We start from the raw sequence: 20,509 nt of genomic DNA on the forward strand, positions 1-20,509 counted from the left end.
ACCTACCTACTTTATTTTGTTAAAAATTCTGCTGTATTCCCCTTTCTTCAGACTATATAGAAAACTTTTTTTTAAACAGTAATATTCCTTAGTATATATCTAGCATAACATTGTACTACTTGCTCTGAGAGATTAATTATTTGTGTACATAATGGTTATTATGTGCTTTCCTCTCATTCCCTTCTGGTACAGCACCTGCCTCTCTACCCCATTCTCAGCAGTGGGACTGGGACCTAGTTTGCGCTCCTTTGTATCAAGCCAGTGCTTGGTCAGGGTCAGGCACTTGACCCAAACTAGCCAGTAGAGTGCTTCCCTGGGATTTCTCTTAACTGAAGGTGCAATGAAGAGTCACCTCTTTTTCCTCTCTGATGAGGAGACCTGTAAAATTATAATCCCAAACTGCTGTGGCCAAATTTCCTCCTATGTGGAGAATGCAAGTCACCATAGAGGAAAATGAAATCAGCAGGCATAAAGGAGCAGAGATAGGGGCAGGAGAGAGAAAGCTGGAGGAAAGGCATAGTAATCCCTTTATCTGGCAGTACCCTGCCTTTTTATCAGTTTGTTTATATAAGTCAATAATTTATTCTTTTAAAATTGAATTAGTCTAAGTTGGGTGTCTGTCATTGCAACAAAACAGCTCTGACTAATAGAGCAACTAGTGATTCTTGTTTCTCCAGTGCCTAGGTTTTGCAAGAATGAATCAGAATTAATCTTTTTATTATAAGAAAATAATTTCATGTGTGGTCTGTATACACACATATGCTTAAAAGTCTGTAGATTGGGGACTGGAGTTATGGCTCAGTGGTAGAGTATTTGCCTAGCATGTGTGAGGCACTTGGTTCTGTTCTCAGCACCACATATAAATAAATGACTAAAATAAACGTCCACTAACATCTAAAAAATATTTTTAAAAAGACTGTAGATTGTCCCCAGAATTAACTAAGATTTTAAATCCTTTCTTTTATCTGCTGTATATTATTGTATTCTGATACTGAAATTGTCATAACCTCAAAGGTACTATTTTTCTGATCTCTTCTATTTGTATATCTTAATCCAATACTTCACATTGTATTTACAGTAAAATCTACTAATTATAGATAAAATGTGTCTCATAAAATATGATATTTTTCTTTTAGGAAAAACATTCTAAAAATAAACCAGCCAAAAAGAAAATTCCAAGAGATTATGCAGAATGGGATAAGTATGTTTTATATTTCTCTATATAAATTTTATCTTTGAAAAATTCTCCTCCATTAAATACTGTAACTTTTAAGATAATTATATACCTAAGTATCTCAAGGGTACTGAATTATTTTAGTATACTATTAAGAGTATCTAGCCTAAGCAATTCTGATTTTGTTTTTCATTAAAAAAGGACTACATCCTTTTGTTTATAAAATTAACCAAAAATAACTAATGCTGTCTTTATAATCATCTGAAATAAAAAAGTACAAACATTTTAAATGGAGAGAAATTGCTCACAATTTTAATTATAAGATTCTGAACAGGTTTTATCTGACTAATATTTAAATCCTTACTTAATTGGATATTTTCTTAAGAAGGAGTGCAAATGACTTGGAAAACAAACATATTATGCAGTTTTTGAATATACATCTAAAGGCACAGTACAAGTTGAGCATTCCTAATCTGAAAATCTGAAATCTGAAAGGCTCTAAAATCTGAACTTTTTAGTGCTCACAATATGACACACATAGAAAATTCCACATTGTAATACTTAGTGTCATACACAAAAATTTTAAAAATATTAAATTATGTTCAGGCTATATGTATGAGGTGTATAAAAACATAAATGAATTTTGCATTTTTTCTTGATCACTATCCGCAAGGTAATTCCATTATGTATATATAAATACTTCAAAATCTGAAAAAAAAAATTTGAAATCTGAAACACTTCTGGTCCCAAGCATTGATTAAGAGATATTTAACCAGGCGTAGTGGCATGTGCCTGAAATTCCAGCAGCTTGGGAGCCTGAGGTAGAAGGATTACAAGCTCAAAGCCAGCCTGAGCAATTGAAAAAGGCTCTAAGCAACTTATTGATACCGTGTATAAATAAAATATAAAACGGTCTGGGGATGTGGCTCAGTAGTTGAGTGCCCCTGGGTTCAATCCCTAGTACCAAAAAATAAAGAGAGTTATTTAGCTTGTAATACAAATAAAGAATATCAGTAACAATTTTATTTTCTTACTTGTATTGTGTTTTCTCAGTTTTGTTTTTTCATTTAAGATTTGATGTGGAAAAGGAATGTTCAAAAATTGATGAAGATTACAAAGAAAAGACTGTAATTGACAACAAGTCACATTTGTCTAAAATTGAGAGACAAGTAGACACAGCAGGTAACGGGGAAAATAAAAATAACTTAAACTAACCTAGATGTCCTTCAATTGATGAATGGATAAAGAAACTGTGGTATATATATATACATATATATATATATGTATATATATATACATATACATATATATATATACACAATGGAATATTACTCAGCCATAAAGAATGGTAAAATTATGGCATTTGCAGGCAAATGGATGAAATTGGAGAATATCATGCTAAGTGAGATAAGCCAATCTCAAAAAACCAAAGGACGAATGATCTTGCTGATAAGCGGATGATGACACATAATGGGGTGTGGGAGGAGTTAGGGTTAGGGTTAGGGTTAGGGAGGGGGGCAAGAATGGAGGAAGGAAGGACTATATAGAGGGAAAAGAGAGGTGGGAGGGGTGGGGGGAAGGGAAAAATAACAAAATGAATCAAACAACATTACCCTATGTAAATTTATGATTACACAAATGGTATGCCTTTACTCCATGTACAGAGAAACAACATGTATCCCATTTGTTTACAATAAAAAAAAATAAGAATAATTTAGCAGTCTTTAAAGTTTTAAATTATAATAACAACTGTTCCCCTAGAAAACATTGTCTTTGAATGTTATAGATTTCCCTTAAAAGTTTGGATTTTTCTCTTGAAGTTGGCCATCTTTAACAAGTTTATTTCTTTTAACTACTTTATATGAATAATGGTTACAATAAATTAATTTAGTAATACTTCAAAATATAAACCTATTTTTCTTACTGTAATTTGTTTTTGTTCCTTTTTATCTTCTCTTTACCAGAAATTCCTCACATTTTTTTATTACCTCAAACAAAAAAATGAGACAGTTTTCATTTGAAGTCCATAGATGACTTTTAATGAAATCAATTATAAAAATCATCTAAATCCTTAAAAATTCTGAATTTCTAATTAAAAAAGGAAAAAATTCCCCTAAACTTAGAAAACCTTTTATTTTATTTTATTTTATTTTATTTACTATTTTCTACTTCAGTTAGATTAAGCACTCTTGGTGGCTCGGGTAGCTCTGTGGTAGAGCACTCGCCTGGCATGTGTGAGGCCCTAGAATTGATCCCCAGCACTGCATAAAAGTACTCATGGATTTAAACCTTAAAAAATTATATTGTTATATTTTCACATATAGCAGTTAATATTTATTTCTAGGTTTAACTGAGAAGGACAGGGGTTTACTTGCTGTTCGTGAAAAAGAAAAAGGAAATGAAGCTTTCAACTCAGGCGATTATGAGGAGGCTGTGATGTATTATACTAGGTTGGTTGTAGTTTAAACTTACCATTTTAAAAAGTGATAGTGTTTTAATTATTGAAGCAACATAAATAAGCTACGTCTATTTCAGAATTGCTCAAGGTATTGTATTTGTACATGTGCCTTATCATAAATTTACTTTTGTTTGTCTTGTTTTTTCAATATTTCCTCAAACCTCTAACTCTGTCTTCATTCCCACCCTTGACAGAAGATCTGGCTTTCCTGTATTACAGAGAGAATAGAAACTACCTTAAAGGAACTTTGCAAAAGGTCCACATAGCATAAAGGTTAAGAACTTGAGTTCTGTTGGTAGACTGCCTGGACCTAATCCTGGTATTTATGGTACTCCCTCTGACTACAGGATCTTTGTACATGCTGAGTCCTCCGTTTAGAATGACCTTCCCGCCTCTTGTTATCTAATACATTCTAGCTTATCCTTTACCTTAGCCTGTGCCTTGCTTCTTTGGAAAAGTCTTCTGTGACCTCCCAGACTAGGTTAAATCTCTATCCTACTCCATGCCACCCCTCAGATTATAAGCTTTTACAGCAATCTTACCTCTCATATATAGTACTTGTTAAAGGTACAGTATGTGAACCGTCAGCTCTGTAAGAGCAGAGTCTACTTGTCCAATTTCTTTTTTTCTTTTTTTACACCATTGTATCCTTATTGTCCAGCAAAGTTCCTGGTTCATAGCAGATGTCAATTAATACATATATGAACTTTTGAAGTCTTACATTACATGAAAAGTTGATGAAGATCCTAAAATATTGTTACAAACATACTCATAGAATCATTAAAGCTACCTTCAAATTAACCTCTGTATAATCTTCCTTTCATTTTCATAAGGAGAAATTTTTTTTTCATTGTTGTGTCTGTAAAGAGGTTTGTTTTTGTTGAAAGGGATACAAGATAAAAAGGATATTTCAGGGGCTGGATTTGTGGCTCAGTGGTAGAGTAATTGCCTAGCATGTGTGAGGCATTGGGTTTGATCCTCAGCACTGCTTAAAAAAATGAACAAAATAAAGGTACTGTGTCCATCTATAAATAAAAAAGTATTTTTTAAAAGGATATTTGATGAGAGGTTCATTTAGTGCAGCCTCCCATATTCAGGCTGGTAGATGTCACCTCTGATATTGTTTTCTTTCTTCTTGTTCATTTCCATCAGTGGAGATTCTCTTGTCCATGATGGGGAACAACATTTTCCTTATCTTCTGTTAAGAAGTCATAGAGTTGAAGAATTTAAAGTGGTGTGGTATGATGCTTAAGGGAACTCACACTGCCACCTCTGACTCTTGTCACCTCTCTTGCCTTGGTTTCCTCAGTGTGAGAGGGTTATAATGGTGCCATCTTCAGAGCTGTTGTGAAAACTAATTTAGCAGTCTTAAGACAAGTATACCGAAGGCAGAATAACCTGGTAGTAACAGGAGCAGACAGGGTGTGAACCTTGCCTTTATCAATTACTAGCTGTGGCTGTGGCACTTCACTTAGCCATTCTGTGTCATCTGCTTTCTCATCTGCAAATTGTAAAGAGCAGTAAAACCTCCTCTATGGATTGTAACGAGGATCAAATGATCTGTGTATGTAATGTGCTTAGTGCTTGGCCAGTGGGAAGTGCTTGGTGTCAAGTCCTCCTATTGTTTACCCTTACATGTATTTTCCATGTCTGGTTTCTGTCCTACCATGTAATACCTCTATATTTATCGTTGATGATCTTATTAAATTGACCCTGTTTATGACATTTCCATTTTCTCATTCTATTCCTCTTCTGGATTTAGTAATTTTGGTGTACTAATACCCTTGTGTTTCCTAAATCTGGGTATTCATGATTTCACAGCATTCTATACCAACTTTTTAAGCAACAGCAGGTAGATTTTAAGTTTTTCCTTTTCATTTCCATTTCATTTTGTACTAATATCCTTAATCTAGCAAAATTTGCTTTCTAATGTCTCTTTTTCATCCCACTGACTACTTTCCTATTTCTTCAATTAAATTCCCTCAATTAAATTACTTTATGATCATTTCCTTAGAATTAAATCTGCTTTTAGTTACAAACTAATTTGTTTCTGTTAACACAATAACAGCTGAATATAGAATATCAATTGTGATTAATTTTGTTTTGTTCTATGAAATTGTTCCTAAGAATTCAAAAAGTGTATTTGATATTTAATGCTAACTAACCTGCTTTTGAAGGTGATCTATAGGTATTTAAATTCCTATGTCATCTGTAAAGTCTGAGTTTACTTTAAGCCTTAACTAGATTTTTAAGCATTTGTCTAAATGTGGATATTTTGTATGTTGAATTGTATTTTATTAGCTTTATTTTTTAGGCTGTATCAGTTGCTAGGGTTGCCATGACAAAGTACCACAGAGTAACTTAGACATGAAAAATTTGTTTTCTCATAGTTCTGAAGGCTATAAGTCTGAGATCAAGGTATTGATGGAGTGGATTTCTTTTGTGCTCTCTCTCCTTGGCTTGCAGGTGGCTGCCTTCTCCTATATGTTCATGGGTGCATGTGTATCCTAATCTTTTCTATAAGGGCACCAATTTTATTGGAACAGGGTCTACATCATTTATCTCATTTTCACTTAATTACCTCTTTAAGGTCCCTGTCTCCAGGAATATTCATATTATGAGGTACTGTGGGGTTTAGGACTTCAATGGATAAATATTTGAGAAGACAGTTCAGCCCATACATAGGCTATAATTGTTTAATCTACAACTTTAACTGGTTTTTTTTTTTTTTTAATGTTCTTATGTTTACTTTAGGCCTATTTGTTACCAACAGTTGTTTCTTTTATAGGAGTATCTCAGCATTTCCCACTGTAGCTGCCTACAACAATCGAGCTCAAGCAGAAATCAAATTGCAGAACTGGAATAGTGCTTTTCAGGATTGTGAAAAGGTCTTGCAGTTAGAACCTGGAAACATAAAGGGTAAAATATTCACCAAATGCTTTTAAATTTATGGCAGGGTCTGTTAAAGACCATTTGTAGATGCTTAATACACACATTAAACATATTTCAGATTAACTCAAATTTCCATATGTGAGTCATCACCTCTGTAGAGTTACTTTTAATTTTAACTTGAAATTTAAGTCCCTGATTATTTGCAGTGAGGGAGTTAATAATCCCAAAAGATTGAATAAGATTTTCTCATTAGGGGAATGTAAGTGAAGATGCACAGGGACCTCTGTACTATCTTTGCAACTTTTCTACAACTTTGAAAGTTTTTCTAAATTAAAAGTTACCCCAGTGGCTTGGGAGGCTGAGGCAGGAGGATTACGAGTTCAAAGCCAGCCTCAGCAACAGTGAGGAGCTAAGCAACAGTGACACCCTGTCTCTCAAAAAAACATACATAATATGACTGGGGATGTGGCTCAGTGGTCAATGAGTACCCCTAAGTTCAATCCCCAGTATTCTCCCACTGCAAAACAAAAACAAAAACAAAAAAGTACATACATATATATATAAATAAAAATCGAAACAGAAAAAAGTTACCCCCCCCAAAAAAAGAGATAATTGTTACATCCTGAATATTTGAATCTGAATAGCAGTGGCAGTAGGTAAAGTGTACTTAAAGCACTATGCTACACTTTTGATTAAAATTTTTTTAGGTTTTCATGGCTACTTCTAAGACTAAAATAAAATTTATTAGATTTATATATTTTTTAAAAAGGTATATTAAAATGTCAGATAAAAATTTCTCACCTTTTAGAATTACTAAAACTGATTTTTTTGAAATATTGAATTAATTACACTAAGTTCTCTCATTATTTAATCAGTAATGATGGGGCTAGAAAGGCATTCATTGTTGTAGTAAATAATTTTAAAATTATACATTGAAGCCTACCAAAAAAAATCTAACACGGACTACCAAGGGACTCAATTTCTGAAGCTAACTGACTTAAGTCATTAGATACATTCAGTTCCTTGTGCTAAGCAACTCTTTCTAATCATTTTAGAGATGTCTAAATAGATTTTACTAATGTGCCATATTCTGAGCTAGATGCTGGTTTAATATTATACTAAATTTCAACAAGGCATTTTTAAAAATTTCAAAAAGTGATAAGAAAATATTAGTGATGCTTATAAGAAGGAAAGCATTGTTCAGTGAAAACCTTCCCAGTTCTATAGCATAAGATGGTGCCTTTGAAAGTGTAAGATATGGAGTCTCTCAGCTTGTTGAGGAGCTGGCCAGGCCTGGAGCTGCCCAGTTGGTAAAGAGAGAGTTACCTGATGCAGCCTCTTCTGTTTACCATAGGACCTTTTTTATATGTTCAACATGAAAATGGGTGTATGTAAGCTTTGCACAATTACATCTTAAAGTATCCAGTGCTACCTTTTTTTTTTTCAACTTGCCAAATAGTTATAACTACAATATGATATGTTAAAACATATAACTTTTATTTTGGTAAATTTTCAGCTCTTCTCCGCCGTGCCACTACATATAAACATCAAAACAAACTTCAGGAAGCTATAGAAGATTTGAGGAAAGTACTGGATGTTGAGCCTGATAATGATTTGGCTAAGGTAAGTATAAAAAGTGATTTCTTACCTAATGCTATAATTTACTCTTTCTGAATTTATGTTAAAATGGTTTCAGGTGGCTGGGGTTGTAGCTCAGTGATAGAGTGCTTACCTAGCACGTGTGAGACACTGGGTTCAATCCTCAACACCACATAAAAATAAACAAATAAAAAATAAAGGTATTAAAAAATGGTATTAGTCTTGCTGATGTTGAGGATTAGGTCCCACCTTTAAAAAGATATCCTAGACATCTCAAAATGTTAACATGCACTTTGAAATGAATGAAACAAGTTTTTTGTTTGTTTGTGTGTGTGTGTGTGTGTGTTTTCTTTTTTTTTCTACTGGGGATTTAACCCAGGGGCATTTTACCACTGAGCTACATCCCCAACCTTTTCTTTTCTTTTTTTTTTTTTGAGACAGGATTTTACTAAGTTGCTTAGGGCCCTGCTAAGTTGCTGAGACTGGCCTCCAACTTTTAGTTCTCCTGTCAAAACCTCTTCAGCCACTGGGATTACAGGAGTCTACCACCATGCCCAGCTTGAAAGCAGGTTTTTAAGAAAAAAATGGTGTAAAGATATAAGCCCACCTCTCAGCAGATACAGGCATTACTTTTCTCTGAGGTAATCTCAATTTACCATGCAGCATGGTATTAAAGTTTCGTAGGTAGGATTAAGGGTAATCTCTGTGACCATAGAAGAGTGTTTCTGTCTGTTGCTAGAATGGTCAGGAGAACGTCATTAGTAGCACGAGCTACCTGACTGATGGACTAACTCAGATATATAATTAGGGGTATTTGTATTAAGGCCTAAACAGTAGAGGTGTCAGGAACTGTGAAGGGTCTGAGATTTTACTCTACTTGCAAATTAACAGGGTGGCTTAGCAAAGGAACCAAGATAGCCTGGATCAGACAGAAAGTAATACTCGTGGTATAACGTGCTGATGAGCTCCACATTCATGTCAGTTCTCCTTGTTCCTGAACCCACAGGAGTGATGCAGAGTGACCCAGATGAATGCTGCATACTCAGTGGGTTTGTGGGAAGATTGAGGAATTGAAAATGGGGGAAAACTCATTTTTTATTATGGGCTATAAACAAACTGCCAAATCTCTGCTTCAGAGGGAAATATTGTCTTTATTATATTGCAGAGTAAATAGACTTGCCCTGTCCTCTTCAGGGAAATGCTATTTCTATTTTCCAAAGGTATTCATGATATAAAGATCCTTAAATATAATCCAGAACAAAGGTGATTTAGTGCCTCTGTTTGCAATATGATCAGAAATAGGATAAAATTGTGGAGAATTGCCTTTCCACAATAAATTGGCCCTAAATTTTCACACATTCCTATTGGATAACCTATTGCACTCTCTCTTTTATTTCCTTTGTATAAAGGTTATAGTTATTAAATATTAATTAAACAGTATTTTAAAAGAAAAATTCAAAGGGCTGGGGATATAGCTCAGTTGGTAGAGTACTTGCCTTGCAAGCACAAGGCCCCACTGGGTTCAATCCCCAGTACTGCAAAAAAAAAAAAAGAAAGAAAGAAAGAAAGAAAAATTCAAAGCAAGAAAAACCACCTATAATATTACTACCCAACATAGTTTCACATTTACATATTAACTTTTAGGCCTTATCCAAATGCATTTTTATCTTAACCACATGGAAAAATTAACTCAAAATGGATCATATACCTTAATGTAAAACCTAAAATAAAAATTCTAGAAGAAAACATAGGAGAAATCTTTTTCCTACCTCTTTGTTTTTATTTGTTCTTTTTGAATATACATGACAGTAAGTACATTTTGACATATTATACATGAAATACAACTCCCCATTCTTTTTTTTCTTTAATTATTTATTTTTAAATTTTTTACAGACTGCATTTTGATTCATCGTACATAAATGGGGTACATCATTTCGTTTCTATGGTTGTGCACAATGTAGATTCATACCATTCGTATAATCATACATGTACATAGAGTACAGATGTCTGTCTCATTCCATTTTTCATACCCCCCTCCTTCTCATTTCCTTCTACATGATCTAAAGTTCCTCCATTCTTCTCTCACTCCCCACCTCCCCACCCTTATTATATATCATTCTCCACTTACCAGGGAAAACATTTGGTCTTTGGTTTTTAGGGATTGGCTTATTTCACTTCGCATGATATTTAGGAGAAATCTTTACGTCCTTGCATCAGACAAGTATTTTTCATGTGACATGGAAAGCACAATCCATAAAAGAAAAAACTGATAAATTGGATTTCATCAAAATTAACAATTCCTGCTCTTAGAAAGGCACTATTAGAAGAACAAAAAGATGACTGGGCACAGTAGCACAACCCTGTAATCCTGGCGGTTTGGGAGGCTGAGGCAGGAGGATCTTAAATTCAAGCTAGCCTCAGCTATTTAGTGAGGCCCTAAGCAACTTAGTGAGACCCTGTCTCAAAATAAAAAATAAAAAAGGACTGGGAATGTGGCTCAGTGGTTGAGTGTTCCTGGGTTCAATCCTTGGTACCAAAAAAAAAAAAAAAAAAAAAAAGAGAGAGGGAAGGAGAAAATAATAAGATGCAAACGATAAACAAGTTACATACTAGGAGAAAATATTTTTAAATCATGTATTCAGCAGAGGATTTGTATCAACAGTACATAAAGAACTTTCAAAATTCAATAATAAGAAGACAGGCAGCTAAGTAAAAAACAAGTTTTTTTTTCCCTCAGTGCTGGGGATCCCACCCAGGGTCTTGCTAGGCAAGCTTTCTACCACTCTGCTATACCCTTGGACGAAGTAAAATATTTCATCTGACACTTAACTAAAAGAGATACATAGATGAAAAATAAGCACATTAAAAGATGCTCAGTAATATTGGTCATCAGGGAAATGTAAATTTAAAACCATGAGATTTTTATTTCATCTTCAAATCTGAAGCTTCATTTTGCTGAATATAGGATTCTTGGTTGGCATCCATTTTCTTTCAGAACTTGGTATGTGTTATTCCAGGACCTCCTAACTGTGAGGGTCTGGGTTGAGAAATCTGTGAGATCTAAACTGGTTTCCTCCTATAAGTAATATGATATTTTTCTCTCATAGCCTTTAAAATTCTATCCTTATGCTATATGTTAGACATTTTCATTATAATGTGCCTTGGTGTGGGTCTTTTGTAATTTTGTACCTTTGGTAAGCCTCTTGTATTTGATTTTCCATTTCGTTCTTCAGGTTTGGGAAATTTTCTGATATTATTTCATTGAAAAGATTGTTCATTCATTTGGTTTGTATCTCCACACCTTCACCAATCTGATAAATCTTAAATTTGATATTTTCATGTTATCCCATAGTTCTTGGAAGTTCTGTTCATTGTTTCTTAACATCTCTCCATGGTCAACTCTGTGTTCAAGATTACGTATTTTGCCTTCATTGCCTGAGGTTCTGTCTTCTAAGTGGTCTAATCTGTTGGTGATGTTTTCTGTTGAAATTTTAATTTGGTTTATTATTTCTTTCATTTAGAGAACTTCTGCTTGGGCTTTATTTTTTTCTTCAGAATCTCTGCCTCTTCATTGAAGTGATCTTTTATTTCCTATATCTTCTTTCTGATTTCATTTCTTATATCATCTTATGTTGCAGATCAGTTTAACTATGTACATTCTAAACTCCTTCTCTGACATTTCTTCACTGTGGTGTCAGTGGATTCTGTTCTTGGAGTAAGTGATTTGCTTGGGGTGATTTGTTCCCTTGCTTTGTCATGTTGTTTGCATGTCTACCCGCCTAACAGTATGGATCTGAGGAGTTAAAAAGATTCTCAGTTTCTCTTCTCCAGCAGTTTTAGGTGTGATCATCTGGAGCATGATGCTCCACCCTCTGGATTACTGGAGTGAGAGGGTAATCCTGTAGGCAGAATTCCTGGAGGCAGGGTTTAGGCTCTTCACTGAATGCCAATTGGTCTGGAGATTTTAAATCAGTGCACCTCCAGCACCCAGTACTTGCTGGTTCACACTGGAAGACTCTACCCCAGGAATGTCCTCCAGGCTCCACTCATGTGGTAGGGAACCCAATTTTTAGTCCCCTACGTCACCTTGGACCTCATGTTTCCTGGTCTTGGGTTGTCTCCATATATTCTCTCATGCCCCTGCCCTTCTGGGTTCCCAGCCAGATTCTCTCCCAGCTGGTCCTGCAAGCAGTCAAATTAGAGGGGTAAGGGTAGAACCAGGTGGGTTTCCATGACCAGTTGTCCCTGTGTAAACCTCTCTCCATGTTTGATTTTCTCACTTAAGCACACTCTATGTCATGCATTGTGTGTTTACTGGGCCTATATTTTGGGCCAAACTCGAGTTTGCCAGGAATTGGTCCCCTCAGCTTCTGGGCCCATGTTTTTTTTTGTTCACCAGCCTTGCTGAGAATCTGTCTGCTTTCTTGGTTTCACTGGCATAAAGCATTTTAGAACTTTCAACATTATCCTTTAAAAAAAAGCACAGGAAGCATGATTTCACTTGTGTGAAACTATACATCTTTGCTTGTCTGTATGCACAGAAACATTTGGGAAGATTATCAAAATGTCAACAGTGTTATTTGAGTGGCAGGATTTCAGGTGATTTTTTTCCTTTTTATACTGCTACTCTAAGCTTTTTACGATATGCATAGTTATAATTAGATAAAGCAGTGAAGTAGTTTTGAAAAAAAAATCCACACGCCATAAAAAATCTTGTGTTTTTATTCATTTCTTAATATCTTCATATTCTTGCCTGAAAGAATTTCTTTTTATTAAAGGAAAATATTGTTGTTAATATTGTGATTTGCAGAAAACCTTGTCAGAAGTTGAAAAAGATGTGAAAAATTCTGAACCTGGATCAAGGACCCAGTCTAAAGGGAAAAGGATGGTTATTGAGGAAGTAGAAAACTCAGAAGATGAAGATGAAAAGGGAAGTGGAAGAAAACATGAAAATGGCAGTGGAGATAAGAGTAAAATCCCTTCTCTATTTTGGTTATTCAGAGAACTACCTGGTTATATAATAAGCTAGCTCAGTTTTTCTATTTGTTCATAAATTTTGTCTGCCAAACTTTTTCTAGCTTTACCGTGTGAATCTCTAAGCAAGTTTAGCTTATCTTTTTCTTGATACAGTTTAATATAATCTCCCCAATGCTTTTTTCCTTTTAGTCTGGCACTTTTTTCCCTAGTGCTCAATTTAATTTCTAATTATCACCTTTTAATGTAAATGGCTGTGTCTACATGGCAATAATCATTTGTAAATTCACCTTAAATCTCTCTTTTAGGTGATTGTTTGTATATCCACTTGGTTGTAAACAGATGTGTTGGCTTCAAGTAGGAATTGGGATGGACCTGTTTATATACCTAAAACAAATGCATTATTGGGAAATTGTGTGTCTCTCAAAAAGTTTTAAATATGCAAAAGAAATGTTTCAGAAAATGAATATAGCCTAGATAAAACTTCATGATTATAAGGTAAAACAATGAGAGTTAGGTCAATCCTGAGGCAAAAGATTTGTGTACATGCTTGGCCAGGGGCATAAAATCTTCCCTCTTCTTGAGAATCCCTGAATAACCAAGGGGAAAATATTAATTATTAAAATCATTCACAAGTAAAAAATCAACTTGTAAGTAATTTGACCAAACATTTTAATATTGAGAAATACAAAATGTTAAGTTCATTGAACTTTTAAAAAATAACTTTTTTAACAATAAGGTTTTTTTTATGACAAGTATATAATCTAAACTGTACATTTCAAATTAAAATATAGAATAAAAACAAAGGGACAGAGGCCGGGGATGTAGTTCAGTGGTGGGACACTTGACAAATGTGTGAGGCCCTGGGTTTGATCTCCAGCAATACAAAAACCAAAACCCAGAAAACCCATAAAGTGACAGAAAAGGAGAGAGAAAGAGGAGGAGATAGAGAGGAAGAGCACCAGAAAGCATAGGGAAAAGAAGAGAGAGCATCAAAGGATAAAAAGAGAAATTAAGGTTAAAGTTTTGAAGAATTGAGGGCTCATCTTTCAGCCAGATTTTAAATAAGTTTTAGCAACAAATGTTCATTTTAGGGTTTATATTTAACTTAAGATAATAAGTATCTTGTAGTTAAAGGAAATCATTTAAAATCTTATCTGGAACAAAATGAAGTATAAACTGTTCTGATTGCTACTATTTTTAAATTATTTTAAAGATTTATGTACAATAAAAATGACCTTTTGGGGGAATACAGTTCTAGCACATGTATAATTTCATATAATACTACTATAATCAGGATAGAACAGTTCCATCATTCCAAAAAGTCCTTCTTGATGCCCTTTTAACCAGACTCTTTCTTAACTCCAGTTCTTACTAACCATTGATCTGTCATTGTTTTTTGTTCCTATAATTTTACCCTTTCTAGAATGTTATATAAATGAAATCAGAAAGTATGTAATATTTTGAGACTAGCTTCTTTCACTGTACATTGTCCCTGAGATTTGCTGATGTAGTTTCATGTATCATTGGTTATTTTCTCTTTTTTTTTAAGTTAAAAATTACTGAATTTTTAATTCCTGTACCAAACCACAATTTACCAGGCAGTATACCTGATATAATGAAAAGAAAGAAAAAGACTAAGATGCAACTAAGCTAAAAGACCTCAGGAATCTGATTGACATTGTATTAACCAGTAGCTACATTGCATTAATCAATAGCTACACTTTTTACTAGTTGTGATTGTGATATCACAAGAAGCTTTCCTGTTTAAGCTGCAATAACTTTTCTGACTATGGATCATCAATCCTTCTGTGGCAGATTTTTGCAGTTACTCTAACGCATTTGTGATGATTGTCTCAAAGTAACCCGTAGTTTTCCTGACAACTCCTCACTCTTTTGCTAAGAACTGTAACCTTTTTATACTGTTTTAAGAGTCTTCTCCCATATCCACCACTTTCACCTACCAACACAGGGACTGTCAGAGCTGCTCTCATCAAAACTGCCCACCTTCATGGGTTTATAATTTGATTGGTGCTGTCCACTGTAATTTCCAAAATCATTATAGTTTCAGCCACCACTGTGGTTAGCAATGCCAAAATTCCCTCCTTCATTGTAACTATCATGTCCTCCTTCACCACTACCACATCCACCACCTTGGTTTCCATATCCTAGCCTACCACCACCACTTCTCTACTATAACTGGAACCACTGCTGTAATTACCATTACCTCCAAATCCATTATATCCATCATCACCTTCTCCATAATTGCCTCTGCTGCTACCACTTCCACCATCATTGGCTCCTTTTCCAACAGAGTTTCCACCATAGCCAAAATTACTTTTACCACCTCCAAAGTTTCCTCCATGATCCATAAAGTTGCCAGATCTACCTCCATGACCTTCTTGTGATCCAGCAGACTGCATCTCCTGTTTAGAAAAGGCCTTTTTCACCTCAGTTGTGCTCATTAATAGTGTGGTTATTTCTGAACATCAATTTTATCAACTGTACGATGACAATCAAAAATTATAAAAGCAAGTCTTTTCCCACTCTGCTTGTTTTTCATAACTTAAGGTTTCAATCTTGCCATACTTTCCAAAGTAGTCAATCAAATTGTATTCTTCTGTATCTTTTTTTTTTTTAATATCAGCAACAAAAATTTTCTTCACTGTTAGATGTACATTGGGCTTTATAAATTTCTTTGTAGAAACAGCTCTATTTCCACTCAATACCCATCAACTTTGTGTGGTAGAGCAAAAGTTGCTGCACCCAGGTCTTCAACACAAGAATAAATCACAAAACCAAAGCCCTTGGAACATTTTCTTTGGTGTGGGGGTGTCTGCCATTACCACATAATCTGGGAGTATACTCTCCATTTCTCAGTATGTTCTCTTTAACTATCATTTGTAGTTTGAGACCTCAGACAACCAATAAATAGCTTCCTTAATTGTTGCAGTTCCTTTGAATCATGTTTCCCACAACATGCCCACAGAGGCAGTGATGCCAGAGTTCACTTCGTTCCTCTTGCTGAATAGCATACCATTATGTGGGTGTACCAAAATTTGTTTATCCAGTTTGTTCAAGGACATTTAGGCTGTTTCTGGTATTTGATAATTATGACTATAGCTGCTGTAAACTTTCATGTGCAGGTTTTTGGGTGAAAGGTAAATACTTAAGAGTAGGCTTGTCAACTCATATGGCAAGTGTGTGTATAACTTTATCAGAAATTGCCAGACTGTTTTCCAGAGTAACTGTACCATTTTTCATTGCCATATATGAGTTCACTTCATATCCTTGTATTTGGTAAGACCAGGATTTTTAAATCTGTTTTGTTAGGTATATACTCATTATGGTTTTAATTTACACATTTCCTGATGGCAAATGATGTTGAACATCTTTTCATGTGCTCATTTGCCATCTCTATATCATTTGTAGTGAAGGTCTGTTTAAATTATTCCACTAATTTTTTTAAGGTTGTTTTCTTACTGTTGAGTTTTGAGAAATATTTATATTTTTGATGTCTTGTTGCAATCCTTTGTTAGCTATGAGAGTTGAAAATATTTTTTCCCTGTATCTAGCTTTTAAAATTTCTTTAAATATTGCTTTCACAGAACAAAGATTTTTAATTTTGTTGGAGTCAAATTTACACTTTTAAAAAATGCACTGTGCTTTTGATCTAAGGATACTTTGTCTAACTCAAAGTCATGAAAAATTTTCTTCTGTGTTGTTTTCAGTTTATATTTTACAATAAGATATGTATCAGTTCTGAATTGATTTTTATGTGGAATGTGAGAATTAGATTGAGTTTCAATTGTTTTGAATATGGGTGGCCAGTTTTTTATTGGAAACTATCCTTACTTCTTTGAATTACCCTTGCACTTATATAAAAAAATTAATTGGCCATGTTCATGTGGCCAGTACAATCTAATTCTGGCTGCCATTCTGTTGTACTGACTTATGTGTCTATCATCTTTCATCAGTACCACACTGTCTTGGTTTGGATGGCTTTAGAGTTAAATCTGAAAATCAGGTTGTGTGATTCAGCTTTATTTTTCTCTTACAAAATCATTTGACTATTCTAGCTTCTCTGCCTTTGCAGTTTTAAAGTCAAAATTTTTGGAGGTATATTTTATTTTTTGTGGTCTACAATTCTCTCGTTTAATATTCAGTTATACTTCTCTATTGTATAAAACCACTTAACAGCGACTTAATAAAATCACCTAACATTTGATGACTATTTTACCACAAGTCTTTATTATACTACTAACATTTACCATTTATACGCTCATTACAAAATAGGAGTGATTTTCCTTTATCTATCATTGTAATATGCAGTAGAGTATAATAATAGGATGGCAAATATGAAGCAGTAAAATCTGTTTTTCTAGATATAAAAAATCATGCTGGGAATTTGATTGGAATTGTATTGAGTTTATAGATCAGTTTGGGGGAGAAATGACATTGTAACCATATGGAATTTTCTAATACATGAACATAATTTGTCTCTCCATTTGATTTCTTTCATTAGCATTGTGTGGTTTCTAATATACAGACATTCTACATGCTTTGGCAGATTTATACTTACACATTTCAACTTTCTGGAGTTGTTATACATAGTATTTTTTAAAAAATTTATAAAATTAAAAATTCAGGTGTTCATTGTTAGCCTTTAGAAATATGTTTTATTTATTTTTGTATGTTGACTTTGTATTTTGCCTCTTGCTGATTCACACGTTTTTATAGATTATTTGGAATTTTCTTCATAGACAAATATGTTGTCTGGAAATAAGCACAGTTTTGTTTTTTCATTTCTAATCTGTAATCTCCTTTTTCCCTTTTATTGTACTAGCTAGAAAGTTGAGCAGGTGGTGAGAGTGGATGTATATGATTTGTTCTCAGTCTTAGAAGGCAGATATTCAGTCTTTGATCATTAAACTCAATGTTAGCTATTGGCATCTGATAGATGCCCTTTGTTAATTTAAGGAAGTGGTTTTCTAGTTATAGCTAGTTGAGTTTGTATTTTCAGTTGATGTTGAATTATTTCACATGCTTTTCTGTATCACTGGAATTGATCGTATGATTTTTCTTCTGTAGTAAGTTGATAATGATGTATTATTATTTTATTTGTTGCTGGATTTTATTCATTAATATGTTATTGAGGATTTTTTTTTATTAAAAATCATAAATTTACATAGGGCAGTGTTGCTTGATTCAGTCTGTTATTTTTTTTCCCTTCCCCCCCACCCCTCCCACCCCTCTTTTCCCTCTATACAGTCCTTCCTTCCTCCATTCTTACCACCCTCCTTATCCCTAACCCTAAACCTAACCCTAACCCTAAGGCTAACCTCTCCTACCCCCCATTATATGTCCTCATCTGCTTATCAGCGAGATCATTCGTCCTTTAGTTTTTTGAGATTGGCTTATCTCACTTAACATGATATTCTCCATTTTCATCCATTTGCCTGCAAATGCCATAATTTTATCATTCTTCATGGCGGAGTAATATTCCATTGTATATATATGCCACAGTTTCTTTATCCATTCATCAACTGAAGGGCATCTAGGTTGGTTCCACAATCTGGCTATGGTGAATTGAGCAGCTATGAACATTGATGTGGTTATATCTCTGTAGTGTGCTGATTTTAAGTCCTTTGGGTATAGGCCGAGGAGTGGGATAGCTGGGTCAAATGGTGGTTCCATTCCAAGCTTTCTGAGGAATCTCCATACTGCTTTCCAGAGTGGCTGCACTAATTTGCAGCCCCACCAGCAATGTATGAGTGTACCTTTTTCCCCCCATCCTCGCCAGTGTTATTGAGGATTTTTACATCTATTTTTCCAAGAGATAGTTGATTGTAGCCCTCTTCTTATCTTTCCTTGTCTTCCACTTATTCACTCATTACTGTACTTGTCTGGTTTTTAGTTTATCAGGCCAATGCCAGCCTCATAAAATGAGTTGGGATGTACCTTCTGCACTTCTAGTCTCTGAAAGAGATTATGCAAAATTGATGTTATTTCTTTAAATATTTGATTGAACTTGTCACTGGAACTGTCTGGTCCTGGAGAGAGGTGAGGGGGAGGAGGGAGGGAGGGGGAGAGGGAGTAGTTTCTCAAGATAGAAGCTTAGAATATCTACTTGTCTTTTTCCCCTTAATATAAATATCTGATGCTGTATGTTTTCTTCTGATCACTGCTTTAGCTGCACCCCAAACATTTTGATATGTTGTACTTTCATTGTCATTTATTTGAAAATATTTTCTAATTTCCCTTGAGACTCTTCCTTTGAATCATAAGGCATACTGAATTTCCAAAAAGTTTTGAGATTTATTAATATTCTATTATTGATTTCTAGTTTACTTCCATTAAAGTCACAGAATATACTTCGTGTTGTTTAGACTGTGTTGTTTAAATTTTTTGAAGCTTGTTTCATGATGCAGAATATGTTCTTTCTTGATGAATATGCCATGATGAATATGCCATATTTTGTTTTTGGTAGAGTACACTATAAATGTCAATTAGATCTAGTTGGTGAATGGTGTTGCTCAGTTCTTTATCCCTGCTGATTTTCTGTTTTTTGTTTTGTTTTGGTACTGGGGGTTGAATGCAGGAGCATTTCACTGCGAACATCATCAGGCCTTTTCATTTTTTATTTTGAGACAGGGTCTCACTAAGTTACTGAGGCCATTCTCAAACTTGTGACCCTCCTGCTTTGGCCTCCTGAGTTGTTGGAATTAGAGGTGTGTGCCACCACTCCTGACTTTCCTTTTATCACTTTTTGCTTCATGTGTTTTGAGGTTCTGTTTTCACATGCTTTTACATTTAGGATTGCTGTATCTTGTTAGCCAATTTATCTTTTTCAAATTCTGAAATGTCCCTTCCTATCTTTGGTAATTTTACTTGCTTTTTTTTTTTTGTGTGTGTGTGGTGATGGGGATTGAACCCAGAGCCTTATGCTTGCAAGGCAAGCACTCTACCAACTGAGCTATATCCCCAACCCCTTTTACTTGCTTTTTAAAGTCTACTTTGTCTTATATTAATATAGCCACTTGAGATCTTTTGGACTAATATTTATAGAATATATATATATATATTCTATTATAGAATATATTATTCTATATTATTATATTCTATATTATATATATTATTATAGAATATATATATATATTCTATTCTTTTACTTTTAACCTCCCTGTATCAGCAAAGTATGTTTCTTTTAGACAGCATTTGGTTGCATCTTGTTTTACCTGTTCTTACTAACTCTTTCTTATATTGGTATGTTTTTCCCAAGTATTGGTATGTTTGTATTTAGGTATAAGTATTAATATGTTGTGTTTAAATATTATGTTTTTCTGTTTTTTTCCCCGTCTGTGTTTTATACCAGTTCACTTTGCTATTTTCTTTGGAAGAATTTACATATT

The 20,509-nt window shown here is 34.3% G+C and overlaps 1 protein-coding gene across 7 annotated transcripts in view; it reads left to right on the plus strand.

Annotated features, from left to right (window-relative positions):
- SPAG1 (sperm associated antigen 1) overlaps positions 1 to 20,509 on the plus strand; it is an 83,441-nt gene that overhangs the window by 14,086 nt on the left and 48,846 nt on the right. For 5 of the 7 annotated variants that reach the window (XM_079102648.1, XM_079102649.1, XM_079102651.1 and 2 more), the window contains 6 exons: positions 1,137 to 1,201; positions 2,247 to 2,356; positions 3,519 to 3,624; positions 6,421 to 6,551; positions 8,041 to 8,147; positions 12,934 to 13,093. In XM_079102648.1, coding sequence (XP_078958774.1) covers positions 1,137 to 1,201; positions 2,247 to 2,356; positions 3,519 to 3,624; positions 6,421 to 6,551; positions 8,041 to 8,147; positions 12,934 to 13,093 — 679 coding nt within the window. Of the gene's footprint in view, positions 1 to 1,136; positions 1,202 to 2,227; positions 2,357 to 3,518; positions 3,625 to 6,420; positions 6,552 to 8,040; positions 8,148 to 12,933; positions 13,094 to 20,509 lie in introns of all 7 variants that reach the window. The other 2 variants (XM_079102650.1, XM_079102653.1) reach the window with 2 other exon arrangements.

The sequence above is a fragment of the Sciurus vulgaris genome, assembly GCF_902686455.1.
Source record: "Sciurus vulgaris genome assembly, chromosome: 1".
Classification (NCBI taxonomy): domain Eukaryota; kingdom Metazoa; phylum Chordata; class Mammalia; order Rodentia; family Sciuridae; genus Sciurus; species Sciurus vulgaris.